Below are 13,072 nucleotides of genomic sequence, written 5' to 3' on the forward strand. Positions count from 1 at the left end.
CATTTCAGAACCACTACCCCAGATTTTTTAAAGTTGTACCCAGAAGCCAGATGATACACCTGGAAGGAAGGATGCTTTTTTCGTGTTTGCTTCTTAATCAGCAAGCCTGTGATAGTGCCCCTTTAGAATAGTATCCAGGGCTGACCGTGTCATAGCTGCCTCCCATGCACTGTGCTTACTTGTCACCTTCACTAGACTCTTCTATCTGGGAGGGCAGGAAGAAGCCTGTCCTGATCACTGTTAGCACAGTTCTATATTAGTTGAATGCTGACTGAGTTCTATTGGCTTCAGAGCTAAGTACGTGAGCATTAAATAGGATTCTCTTTAGTTGATCTGGAAACTGCTTAACCAGCATTTATACACATATATAACGTTGTTTCCATGGGGAACAGAAAATAATTATGGCACAGCAGCCATGCACCTCGGTACCTCTTAAATGTTTCACTTAATCCTCCCAATGACTGCAAATTAGGTGATATTATCCCCACTTTTACTGATGAAATACTTGAGATCTGAAAGTTACATAACTTGCTTTGGGTTGGTTAAGTGGTTAGGCCACAAATGTAATTTCTCTGACCCTAATTTTTTTTGAAATATGAGAAGCTCCAATTTGAGAACTGCCTTATGTGAAGTTAAGTCTCCAAATGTTAACTCATGTTAACTTTGTTGTATCTCCAGAATTTTAGAGCCAACAGGGACTGAAATGTCTTCTGTTTCATAAAGATAAAGTCATTCTTCAAATTGCTTTTGAGGGAAGCTGTATGGTTATCTGAAATGTAGAATTTCTGAAAGGTAGAGTTTGAAATCTCCCCAATAGGTAGTAAGTAGCTACCAGCAATTTTAAATGGCATACAGTAATAATAATTGGCATATTCTGTGACTGAAATTCTGGTAGCTGTGTAGAAGATGGAGGGAAAGAACGGCAGGGGCAGGATAGCCAATGATAAGCTGGCTGCATTCGTTTGGGCTGTGGTCTCCCCTCTAAATTAAGATGGTAACCTGAAGAGCAATGAAAGAATGGGATGATTCAGGATAGATTTATGGACTGAGGACTTGGGAGCACTTTTTATGAAGGCATGGGTGTGGTGGAGAGTGGGGGCTGTTGTGTGCAGCTGGGGTGGGAAGGGAAGGAGGAGGAGCCCCTGGTGTTGCTAACTTGGGCATCTGGTCAGGTCGTGATGTAACTGACCAAAGTCGAGAAACAAGAGTGGAAAAGAGTAGGTTCGGGAAGAGGTCGTGAATTTAATTTTGGATATCATGGGCTGAGGCAGTAGCTGAAGACACAGCAGGGAAAGAGGTTAACTCAGGAAAGCTTGTAGTCAGAAAGATGGGAGGCTGGCTAGGGAATAACAAGAAGTGAACGTAGGAGAGCAGGCAGAAGAGCACACTAGTGAAAGTGAGAGGCGGCCAGACAGATGGAGGACAAGATGGGGGAAATGGGATAGTGGATGACAGAGAAGACCGTTTCTGAAAGCGGGAATCGGTGGTAGTGCCTGGTGGAAGGAGGATCGAAAACAGATTCGGTAGGAAAGAGATAAACTTGAAATGAGTTGAGTTAAAGCCATAGAGCTGGAAACACCACCTGCCTCTTGGAATGGAGAAGTGGAGCCAGTAGGTATAGATGTGCCTCTGGCAAAGGAGAGTGGCTCTGGTGCCAAAGTGGTGCCACGATTTGGGGCCACCCACCTACGTTCTCACCCTACTCAGACCCTGAAAAAATGATGCAAAAGAATCATGTGTGCAAAAATCAAAGTTGATACATTTCCTCTGTTACTTATGACTATAGAGTGTTTTAATTTTGTCAGTTTCAGTAAGGCTTCCCTTAAGTCAACACATTTATCTAATTGAAAAATTGGGGAGAGGGGCACCTGGGTGGCTCAGTCGGTTGAGTGGCCAACTTCGGCTCAGGTCATGATCTCGCGGTCTGTGAGTTCGAGCCCCGCGTCGGGCTCTGTGCTGACAGCCCAGAGCCTGGACCCTGTTTCAGATTCTGTGTCTCCCTCTCTCTGACCCTCCCCCGTTCATGCTCGCTCTCTGTCTCAAAAATAAATAAACGTTAACAAAAAAATAAAAAAAATAAATAATAAAAACAATAAAAAAATTAAAAAAAAAAAGAAAAATTGGGGAGAATAGCTTTCTGACCTGTTAGTACGTAAGACTGACCCTATTTTCCACCACTTCTCATCTTTGGTGAGAGGAAACTCTTAATTAATCAGATATCCTAAAATTAAATGTGGTCATTGCTACTCTAGATAGATCATCATATTGTTGTCTAAAAAGCTCAGCTTTCAGTGTATACTTCTGTTTGAATTGTATCTAATTTGAGGGAAATTATTTTTAAAATGTTTTTTTTTTTTTCAACGTTTATTTATTTTTGGGACAGAGAGAGACAGAGCATGAACGGGGGAGGGGCAGAGAGAGAGGGAGACACAGAATCAGAAACAGGCTCCAGGCTCTGAGCCATCAGCCCAGAGCCTGATGCGGGGCTCGAACTCACGGACCCGAGATCGTGACCTGGCTGAAGTCGGACACTTAACCGACTGCGCCACCCAGGCGCCCCGAGGGAAATTATTTTTAGATGGTGATATGTTCATAACCATACTCATATCTTTTCCTGCATAGACAACTGGAACCACTTGACGTGGTTCTTTATCAGTCATCAAGAATCTAGATTTCCCCCAAGAATTTATATTTCTGGTTCTATCTAGTTCAAGCAGTAATAATTCCCTTATCATCATCTTCTGAAGCATGAAAAGCATGGACTGTTTGTGGAATATTCACATGGCATGTGTCTTGCAGAGATAAATAGGGAAGTAGAAATCCTAACTGAAATCACTGCTGAATAGTTTATGCTAAACTATAATTATAGATATGTTCCCCTGCTAATCTAATTCAAGGACCGAGGATTCCACAGCAATGCCTATGGGACTGCCATAATGGGCAGGCCATGCCACTGAAATTACAGCTTGAACTGAAATTATAGCTACTTTTATGGATTGGTTTGGGAGGGAAGTGGTCTACATAAGATTTTCATTTGAAAATAGGGTTTTGCAAAACAAAAAGCTTGCAAATTAACATCATTATGAGAGAGAAGTTCCTGCTAGAGTCCCTGACTCTAGCAGGCCAGAGGTCACCTGGTTATTGATAGAAAAACACCTGTAATTGCTCCCGGGGTTCTTTCCTCCTTGGCCTGTATATAGTCCTAAGGACCCACACACTTACAGTCTGTCAGGCTGCTGGCAGCCGGAGTGAGGCTGTTTCCTGTTAACTGTTTCTGAGAGGTGGTTATCTGCCCTTTTATTTAATATGTTCAGGTAGAGGCTTCTTTCCAAGGTAAGAATATCCTTTTGTGAGACAGTTCTTCTTGTCTAATAAAATTGTGAGGCTCTTTCATCTTTAGCTTCAGCTCATTCTCTTTTATCCTATTTTTGGTAGAAAAGGATAATGTTCACTTGCTGTCTCCCACAAAGTATTCTTTTTATGTAGTTTGAGACTATTTATTTGAACTCCATCATACTTTTATTTTTCAAGATAAAAAACATCAGTATCTTGAATATCTAATGTATCATTTGTCTCTGTGCCCTTTTATAGCAATAGATTCTGTAGATGGCTATAAGTCGAATTTTTTTTTTCTTTTTTTTTTTGGACGGTTAAGTGTGGTGATGACCGCTTGTTTTCACTGAGTCATCTCTAATGTAAGTGTATGGTAGTTTCGGTTAAGGAGTGGAACTAACCAGTAATTTTTTCTATTCATAGCAGAGCTTTATTCTGAAGATTGGTGTTCATCAGGCTGATTATTAATGTGTTCTCACTACCTACATCTGGGTTCCTGTATTTAAACTGCTTTACAAGCTTTCTGATGAAGACTTTTCTATATCATTAGCTACAGATTTTTAAAAAATAATTCCATACCCAACTCTTGAAGAGTCAATAATTATTTTTCAAGAGCCAGGACCATGCCTCATCCATCTTTATTTCCCAAGAACTAGGCACTGTGTTTTATATAGAATAGATGTACAATAAGTGTATGTTGAACAAACGATAAGTAAATGTTAAAGCACTTCTGTGTCCATAGAATGTAGTAAGTTCTTGGTTCAGTGTCTTCCTTGCCTTCTATTTCAATTCTTATATCAGTTTTTCTCAGAATATACTCACATGGATTTTAAACTTGTTTTAGAGATGGAAAAACTTCGGCATAAAGCTTTATGAATTGCCCAATTGGCCCTAGGTTCAGTTTTCACGGCCACGTTGTACTGGAGAATGTGTAGGTTTTTTTTTTTTTCTGGAAAATTAAGTGGCTTTAGGAATAACTTTTTCTTTTAGTCTAAGTTCTTAATTATTTGGAATCAAAGACTGAAACTAGTCTGGGAATGGCAAGTTAAAATTCTTATCTGCTGTTGACCCAAAACGAAACACATAAATTATGAAAGATAACTGAAATGTTCACAGACATTGTATATTTTAAAACTTAAAACATTTGTTTTGGAAATGGCTGTGAGTCTGTGGCCCCGAGAATTTGCTGCCGTGGGTTATGGTGGTGGAGGCTGGCTGTTGTCCGGGATGCCGTGGTTCTTGGGCTCACTGGCTGTTGTTACTTCAAGGAGGTTGTGACTTGTTGCTCAGCGTGTCTCAGCAGGGGCCCTCTTAGCATCTGACCTGTGGTTCCTCTGAGGTGCCATCGCTCCATGTCCCACAGCTGTGCGGAGGCTCTGCCCTCATCACTGGATCTTCGAGTGGCTGTGGGGCAAACAACACCTTGCCAAAGCTTCAGGCGCTCTTTAGGGGGTAGTGTCAGTCCCACAGGCGCCCCACAGCTAGCTGATTGTGTGTCAATGAACCCCTTGAAATTATGCAGCTATGTTAAATGTCAGAGACACTTTTTCTAGAAGTACAGTGGCATTTTTAAAATGGCTAACAATTTTTTTGGTATTTTCAAAAATTCCATTTTATTAAAATGTATGATCTGTAACATTGTATACATTTAAGGTATATAGTTAGTATATTAATTTGACACATTTATATATTGTAATATGATTGCCATTGTAGTGATAATTAGCACCTCGATCACCTTACATAATTTTCTTTTTAGTGGTTGGAATAATTAAGTTATAGTCTCTTAGCGAGTTTGATCATAATACAGTGTTGTCTGTATTCACTGTTCTGTGCATTGCATCTCAAGGGCTCATTTACTGATTGCCAGTTTGTACCCTTAAACAGCACACAGTCTATCTTCTTACTCTTTTCCTATTTGGGTAATAGCAAATGGTCTATAAAGTAAACCCAGTTGTATGGTGAGCATATGCCCAAGATTTATTAATGTCCAACTGATTTAAAGTATTGGTGTGAAGAAAAATATCTATTAATGTGAAGTTTTCCCTTATTCTACCAGAAAAGCTAACTCACTGATATTTATATAAATGAGGGTTTTACTAAACCCAAGTTAAAAAGATGGATGCTCCTGGTCTATCATGAAATAATTCAAGTGTACCTTGAATATAGCCTCCCTCCTTTCATGGATAGACTTTCCTCCTTGCGGGTGCCAGCAACACCTGATCCCACTGGTTCATATTTGTTTTCAGGATCAGTTCAGTGATATGAGAATCAGCATACACCAGACGCCTGGGAGCGGTCTTGACTTTGGGTTTACAGTAAAATGGGTGTTTTCTGGGATCTTCGTTGCGTCAATTGAAGCAGGTAAATCGTTGATTTAGCTCTACTGAACTTTCTTCCCCTTGTTATCCTATGCTGTTCACAACCCCCTCCAGAAATTAGTGTGTTTGCTGTAGGAGGAGAAAATACATGTGAAAAGTGCAGCAGTAAAGCCAGGAGGTGCATCCTCTTCCCCGAGACTTCCCTGAGACTGATAGTGTTTTTTCTCTTTGCCTAATTAATTTGAGTTTTGTGGGGTCTTAGTTTTGTGACCTTTACAGAATTCGTTTGTCAAAATTTTAGGTTTGATATTTGGAAATGCTACCAAACAACACCTCACTGGAAATTCAAAAAGAACTTTCCATGACTGGCTGTGTCTGTGGTGGATATTTAAGTGCTGTATAGTAAATTGATGTTTTCTGAGCATCCTAATATATCTGTTGTCCGTGGAGTGTCCTCAGGATGCTTCAGGACTTTTACAAAAGTCCTTCCCCATCTGGGGTTATATCAAGTCAGTCCCAGGCAGTCTTCAGCAAAATATCACCACAAGGCCTAAAATTCAAATGAAAGCTACTGTTGTTAAGAGGAGTTCCTCACTTACATGTTTTAGCTATATAAAAGTGCATGCTAACACTGTTTTTTTTTTTTTTAATTTAAGAAAGTTCTTAAAAAAGACTTTAATTAGATAATGGTAAGTGGCAATTGTAAGCAGTTTTAAGTGGCCTTGCTTTTTTCCTTTTCTTTTTTCTTTTTAAAAAAAAAAAAAATCCATTCCAGGGTACATTTGGTTTTGGAAGCTCACTTCAAGTACAATATATTTCACATTTTTAATTTAAAAATAATTAAAAATTTTTCTTTGTTCCTAGGAAGGTAATAAATTTTATTGAATAGATGAGCTTATTTCTCCTTTGCATGTTAATGATGATGCTTACTGTGGAGTGAAAAATGCCTTTGCTGCTTTGTATATTGTGGATACCCAAATATTTGATAACGTAAAAAAAAAAACCTCATGGATCTACCCTAACTGAAAAATATAAGAGATGGTTAGTTGACATTAAGAAGGCATTTTTTTTCTTTAAGTAAGCAATTGGTAGAACATGGATTTTGTTGTTGTTGTTGTTGTTTGTTTGCTTAGAATTTTTTATTATTGGTTCCTTAATTGATTTTGCTTTATTTAGGTAGCCCAGCAGAATTTTCTCAGCTACAGGTAGATGATGAAATTATTGCTGTTAACAATATCAAGTTTTCATATAAGGACACAAAAGAGTGGGAGGCGACCATGGCTAATGCTCAAGAAACTGGAAACCTAGTAATGGATATCAGGCGCTATGGAAAGTCTGGTAAGTTGGTTTTACCACCGTCTGGCTTTCTAAATCGGGAACTGGTCTTTGGCAAGTGGTTCTAACAGCTTGCTTCAATAACGTCTTCCTCCGTTTTTAAAAATTTTTTGGCTTCAAGATGTTTTGCGGTTATGCTGTCACAACTCTTGAATGATACTTCCTTGACTATTCTGTCTGAAGACTTTTCACTAGCAAATTTACTGAATTTACATTATTTATCGACTGATTTACATGCTAGACTGACTTTGAATGCAAATATTAACTGGAAGCTATTGTAATTGCATCTGCATTTGGGAGTCATATAATAATGCTGAGTATTAAGAATTACGCTATGATTTTACTTTCTCTACAGCACCATAACTAACTGGTATGAGAGAGAACATGGTAGGTAATTGGTCATGTTGCTGTTGTTCATGCTCAAGGAACTTTCAGTATATATTCTATGATTGTGTTTCTTAGCTGTTGAGGTTAGATGGAGAAGGGCATTAAGCCTCCCCCTACCTGTTAAGGTATGATATCAAAATATGATACTCTATCCTGGTTTACAGAAAGATTCAGCAAATTTGCTAGTCTTTACATTATTAACATCATCTGACCCTTGTGTTTTTGGAAGGTGATCTGTTGGTCAAAACACGGAACTCTTGACTTCTTTCACACGCTACCTGATTTGTTTGTATGTCTTCTACATGTTCATTTTGTATATGTACATTCAGTAACTTTGTTCTTTCCACTCCAACATTTATGTGTACTCATTTCTTGATCACCATGTGCCAATCAGACTGGGGCAGAGACCAACCTTCCCTGCCATTTACACGGCATAAAACCCTCAATCTCACCAGTATGGCTACCAAAATTATAGGTTCACCTGAAACAAAGTGGATTGATACAACTTCTGGAATTTACAACTCAGACAAATCTTCAAATCTGTCAGTAACGACTGATTTCTCGGAAAGCCTCCAGCATTCTGTAAGTATTTTGAGAAGTGGGAGTATTTGTGTAGAGCAAAGTATCTGTAGGAAGTCTGTGTGGGTGGGGGAAAGGAATTATTTGAACCATTTTGATGCTACTTTAAAAACCATTAGTTGAATAAGATAATTTATAGGAATGAGAGTAAAAATGTATTTTTGACGATCCTATGGCATTACTATTAATAGAATAATAGTTACATAATGGTAAAATCAAAAGATCCTGTACTGTTGTTTTACGGGTATTTCTTACCAATCTTCATCATTATGCCCATTCCTCAGATCTTTGTGGATATGAAGTAGTAATAATGTAAAATTATACACTGTAATTTGTCTATGCTTTCTTTAGTCTTTACAGGTAAATTGTACACAGTTACTATACTTATTTTAAAACCTCATGAAGCATGTTTAGTTTCTTATGTAGGTGAATTTGATGGTTAGACTTAGATGTGTGGTTAAAAGATATTCAGTGACATTAATTGATGAAAAATAATTACAGTCTAGGCATTTTCCTAAGTATCAGTTAAATTTAAAATTTCAAATAAATGCTTATATCGACTCCCTAGATATAGTTGTTGTTATCTAAAATACTCTTTTTAGCCAATAAGGAGTTCCTGCTACATTGTGTAAGAAATGCTTAAATGCTGAAGAATCTTATGTGCTTATGTTGCTTAGTCATAAATACAAGCTAAGTGAACTAATTATTTGGCATATCATGTTTCTTGGAAAAGGAATGACTGAATTTAAAGTCATCCATGCTTATCGATAGATGGTCATTAATCCTTCCACAAATATTAAAGAATAATGAAATTTTTTTTCTATTTATGTAAAAGACTGTAATCAATACATTAATATCCTGAAAAACTCACCTTATTAAGATATTTTCACCAATGGGATATGCATCATTTAAACCCAAAGTCCAGTTGAGGAAATAGATGCTAACTGGCATTTTATCCTTTCCAGAATACTGAATCCAAGGAAATAAATGGAATTTGTGATGAAAGTAATACTTTTGAATCAAAAGGTAAACATCACCATTGTAACTATATTTATAATATAGAAGCTCTAGCATTCAAGTTTTGCTATTATAAAAATTAATGTCAGAATAGAGGCAAAGAAAAACTGATCCCAATGCAAGTTGAAACTACAAGGTTAGCACGCAGATCCAGTTGCAGCCAGGTGGAAAGGCATTCAGTTCCAGGGTTTGAATAGTTCAGGAACTGCAAACAACGCTTTGGCAGCATGCCCAGCAGCTTTGAGTGCCTGTGTGTCTAAGCCAAATAAGAAAGACTGGTTTCCCGAGGCCATTAGCCTTCTTGCAATGGTATGTTGGCAGAGGGAATCTTCGTTAAATCTGAAACGATGAATGAAGTTTCCTGCTCCCCTTTATTGTGGTGAAAAGGACAAGTTCATAGGCAGCTAGTCTTAGTAGAGCAATGGCAATAACAGTTATTAGCGAAAAGTACCCATTTGTAATGACAAGGCAGGCGTAGTATCTAGGGAGATCTTGTTTTAGGGAGTTAGTTACTGCTCTCTTTCTCCTTCTGTCTGTTCATAAGTAATTGTCACCACATGCTATGTGCTATTCCTTAAGCATACAAAATAAGTAAGAAAGATCTCGTTCACATAGGCAGGGAGAGAGAGACCCAAAGGAGATAAAACTCCTTTTACCATGAAGCTAAGCTCTGGTCGGGCTGGGTCTTCATAGCAGTTTGATGGCTTTGCACCTGCATTTGCCAGTTCATAATGGTCAAAGCCAAACCAAGTTTGTAAATTTCCCTTTATTGATTACTTATTTTGGTGTTAAATTTCTGATGGTTACAAGTGACTGTGTTTTAATTGTCTGATACTGCATTCTTAATCAAAGAAATTTTGTAAGCAAACCTAACATTTTTTTTAAGTTTATTTATTTTGAGAGACATAGAGAGGGTGCGTGCACACACGTGCAAGCCAGCATGAGTGTGGGAGGGGCAGAGAGGGAGAGAGAATCCCAAGTAGGCTCTGCGCTGCGTGGACACGGGGCTCCATGCCACAACCCGTGAGATCATGATCTCAGCCGAAATCGGGAATCTGATGCTTAACCAACAGAACCACCCAGGTGCCCCTAACCTGACTTATTTTTGATTTATGATGTTAAATCCAAGATGCCCAGGTCCTATTCTACCAGTTATTCAGGCAGAGCAAACAGATAATAAGACACTGAACTTGTCATTAGTGACTGGCACTGTATGCTGGCCTGTCATTTGAGGGGTTTGTTAAGAGAAGTAAGCACCAACTAGTGTCAAGTAATATTTACATTTTATGAATAAACAGAAGTGTAATAATCATTTGCCATCACCTTGCAACAGATCTGTAGAAGTCAGAATGTTTCTTTTCTTCCTCTCTCTCTCTCTCTTTTTTTTTTTTTTTTTTTTTTCTGGACTGAACTCCATTTACTTGAAGTTAGTGGATGTTACTAGGGCAAAATAGAAGAATATTTTAATTTGGGCATTTGTTTTTATTTCGTCTTTCTCTGGGTATTAATTTATTTTCTTGTCTTCCTCCCCACTATTTTTCAGTTCATTTTTTACTTAATACTGTGAAAACTCTTAGTTGCAAACAATTCTCCTTGGACTTCTAGACTTTGGACTGATTAACCTAGCAAAACATATTAATGTTCATTTCTCTAAAGCTGTGTGATCTAGCATGGGGCTTCTGTGAAACTATGATGCTATCTGCTAGAATTTATTAACGAAATAATTAGTTCCTCTACTAATCCGAATGTAGTATAGACTTCTAAAAATATGTGTCTCTGTACATTGAAATAAGCCATATCTTCTATGGCCATCAGTTTTGTCATTTTAAAACTAGTGCTGCAGACATTAGTCAAATGTTTTCCAGTGGTGAGAGATTAAAATGAATGACATGGTATTGATTTTTTTTTTTTTTTGTATTTTTCAACTAGCATCTGAACCTATTTCTTTGAAAAACTTAAAAAGGCGATCACAATTTTTTGAACAAGGTAAACTACCAAACTAACAATTCATGCACTTTCATCGACTTGTTCCCATTCTCCACTCTTTCCTAGTCGTCTGTGGTGCTGGGCACTGAGCCTTTCAATTGGCTGTCATGACCAAGCAACATAACCCATTTCCATTCTTTTCCTAGGGTCGTCAGGCTTTTCTTACAGTTCATGGGTCTACCTCTGTGGTAATGGGTCTTTGCGTGTCTTTGTATACCTGTGAATTTTTTTTGGTTTTCTAATTAAAAGATTGAGATGCTGTTAAACACACACATTTCTTTCCACTGGGTGACAGTAAGAAACGAGGAACTTCACTTACGCCTTACTGCTTCCTACGAATTGCATACTACTAGATTACACCAACATACAATTGTTGAACATTTATAAAAACTCTAATTTTTGATTATGGACCGTGCTCTTAATAAAGAGCAGAGTTGTTTATTAGTATTGGGGTGATGGCTCTGGAGTGTTACTAGGAGTGCTCTGTGGATTCTAAAGCAAATCAAATGTAAATTTTGGTTGTACTTCCAACAACGTGCATCTTGAGAATCACTATGTTGGTGTAGTTGAGCAGCTCTGCCTTATGTGCTATGCGTGTGGCATTTCTTACCCCTGTCACGTCTGTCTAACGCCCTGTCTCACGAATGCATTTCCAGCTGTGCTGTGCTATCAAGAACTTAAAAGTAATAGCCAACATTTGAGATGCAATGGCACGGAGAGTAGTGTGCTGTTGGTGTCTAAATGTTGTTGTTTCTTACTTTTAAGATGATCAAAAATCCTTTACACACTTGTCTTACAGTATACTTCCTGGACTCATGGATTTTTTTTTTTTTTTTTTTTTTTAGATCTGCTAGCCTTCCTTTGGCAAATTAAGGTTTCTTTTTGACCATAAATAAGAATAGCTTATCAGCCATGCATGTGCAAGGTCTATTTGTGTCAGTATCCTTCGTGTTTTTGACATTTTTGTTAAATTCCTGTGTTTCTGTGGTAATTTAATTGAAACAGTGTGATACTCCTAGCCCAAACTGGCTAAACTGAAACAATTCCTTTTCTTGCTCTGTTCTAATGTTCACTTACTTTTCTTCAACAGGCTATTTTAGGGAAGAACTTTTTCCTAAGTCTCAAAGCAGCTTTCTTAAAAAAAATGTGCGAGTGAATAAATTTACCAGATAGCTGAGGTTTCAGGAAAATTAAATAAATACTGTATGATAATGCATTTCATGAAATTTGCTTACTTGTTTATAATCCTTGTCCTACATACAGACCCACATTTATGTAGTCCTCCTACGAATAAAAAGAGTGATACTAGACCCATAGCCTTACACATGAAGTTGAATATCTGTGCTTCAAGTAATAGGAGAGGGAAGGGAAAGATTTCTTGAACATGTTTTTGTGGGGTCTTATTTAAGGAAAGTTGCTTATTAGCAAGGAGACTTGGAAAATGTGATTGGGAGCTGTCACATCATAATTGAACAGTGGCAAGTAAAATTTTTGATTTGTGGATGTTGCAACACTTGAAATTCTTTTTTTTCCCCCTATTAGGCTGAGCTATGAGATACTACCAAGTCTATTCATAAAAGAACCCCGAAACCTCTTTAGAACACATCATCAGTTCAGCTCTAGAAATGGGAGCTAGGGTTCACCTTTGGCATCCACAGTTTCTCTCTCTCTCTCTCTCTCTTTTTAAATTACTTTGACTTTGGGAGGTAAAAAACAAGCAGATGAAATTAAAGAGAAAAACTAAGATACTGCTGTGGTTTAAAAAAAATCGTTGACGTCCCTTAGTATACTGGCATACAAACAGCTGGTAAGACTTTCTGAAAAGAATTATTTCACAGAAATGAAAAAACTTACTGTCTTTTTCCTTTCCCACATGCTGCAATACAGGAAGCTCCGATTCTGTGGTTCCTGATGTAAGTAGTGTTCATTTGTTTTTGGAATAAATAAGGTGACCTTGGTGGGACCGAATTAGCACCGAGTAGCATCGCTTATTTTCAGTTGCATAAGAATTTATCAAGGAGCAGTCTTTCCAAGTTGGAAAGACCTATTTTGAGATGAAAAGCCAAGCCTCCTCTGGTACTGCTTAGGCAAAGGGTGGTATGAATAATTCATGTTAG

The 13,072-nt window shown here is 37.9% G+C and overlaps 1 protein-coding gene across 35 annotated transcripts in view; it reads left to right on the top strand.

The window, feature by feature from the left end:
* The window catches only part of LMO7 (LIM domain 7), a 196,359-nt gene that overhangs the window by 167,025 nt on the left and 16,262 nt on the right, over positions 1–13,072 (top strand). For 19 of the 35 annotated variants that reach the window (XM_045479202.1, XM_045479215.1, XM_045479209.1 and 16 more), the window contains 6 exons: positions 5,580–5,694; positions 6,828–6,989; positions 7,768–7,955; positions 8,918–8,978; positions 10,899–10,955; positions 12,843–12,868. In XM_045479202.1, the coding sequence (XP_045335158.1) occupies positions 5,580–5,694; positions 6,828–6,989; positions 7,768–7,955; positions 8,918–8,978; positions 10,899–10,955; positions 12,843–12,868 (609 nt within the window). Of the gene's footprint in view, positions 1–5,579; positions 5,695–6,827; positions 6,990–7,767; positions 7,956–8,917; positions 8,979–10,898; positions 10,956–11,101; positions 11,144–12,842; positions 12,869–13,072 lie in introns of all 35 variants that reach the window. The other 16 variants (XM_045479252.1, XM_045479261.1, XM_045479246.1 and 13 more) reach the window with 4 other exon arrangements.

This window comes from Leopardus geoffroyi, chromosome A1 (assembly GCF_018350155.1).
Source record: "Leopardus geoffroyi isolate Oge1 chromosome A1, O.geoffroyi_Oge1_pat1.0, whole genome shotgun sequence".
Taxonomy (NCBI): Eukaryota; Metazoa; Chordata; class Mammalia; order Carnivora; family Felidae; genus Leopardus; species Leopardus geoffroyi.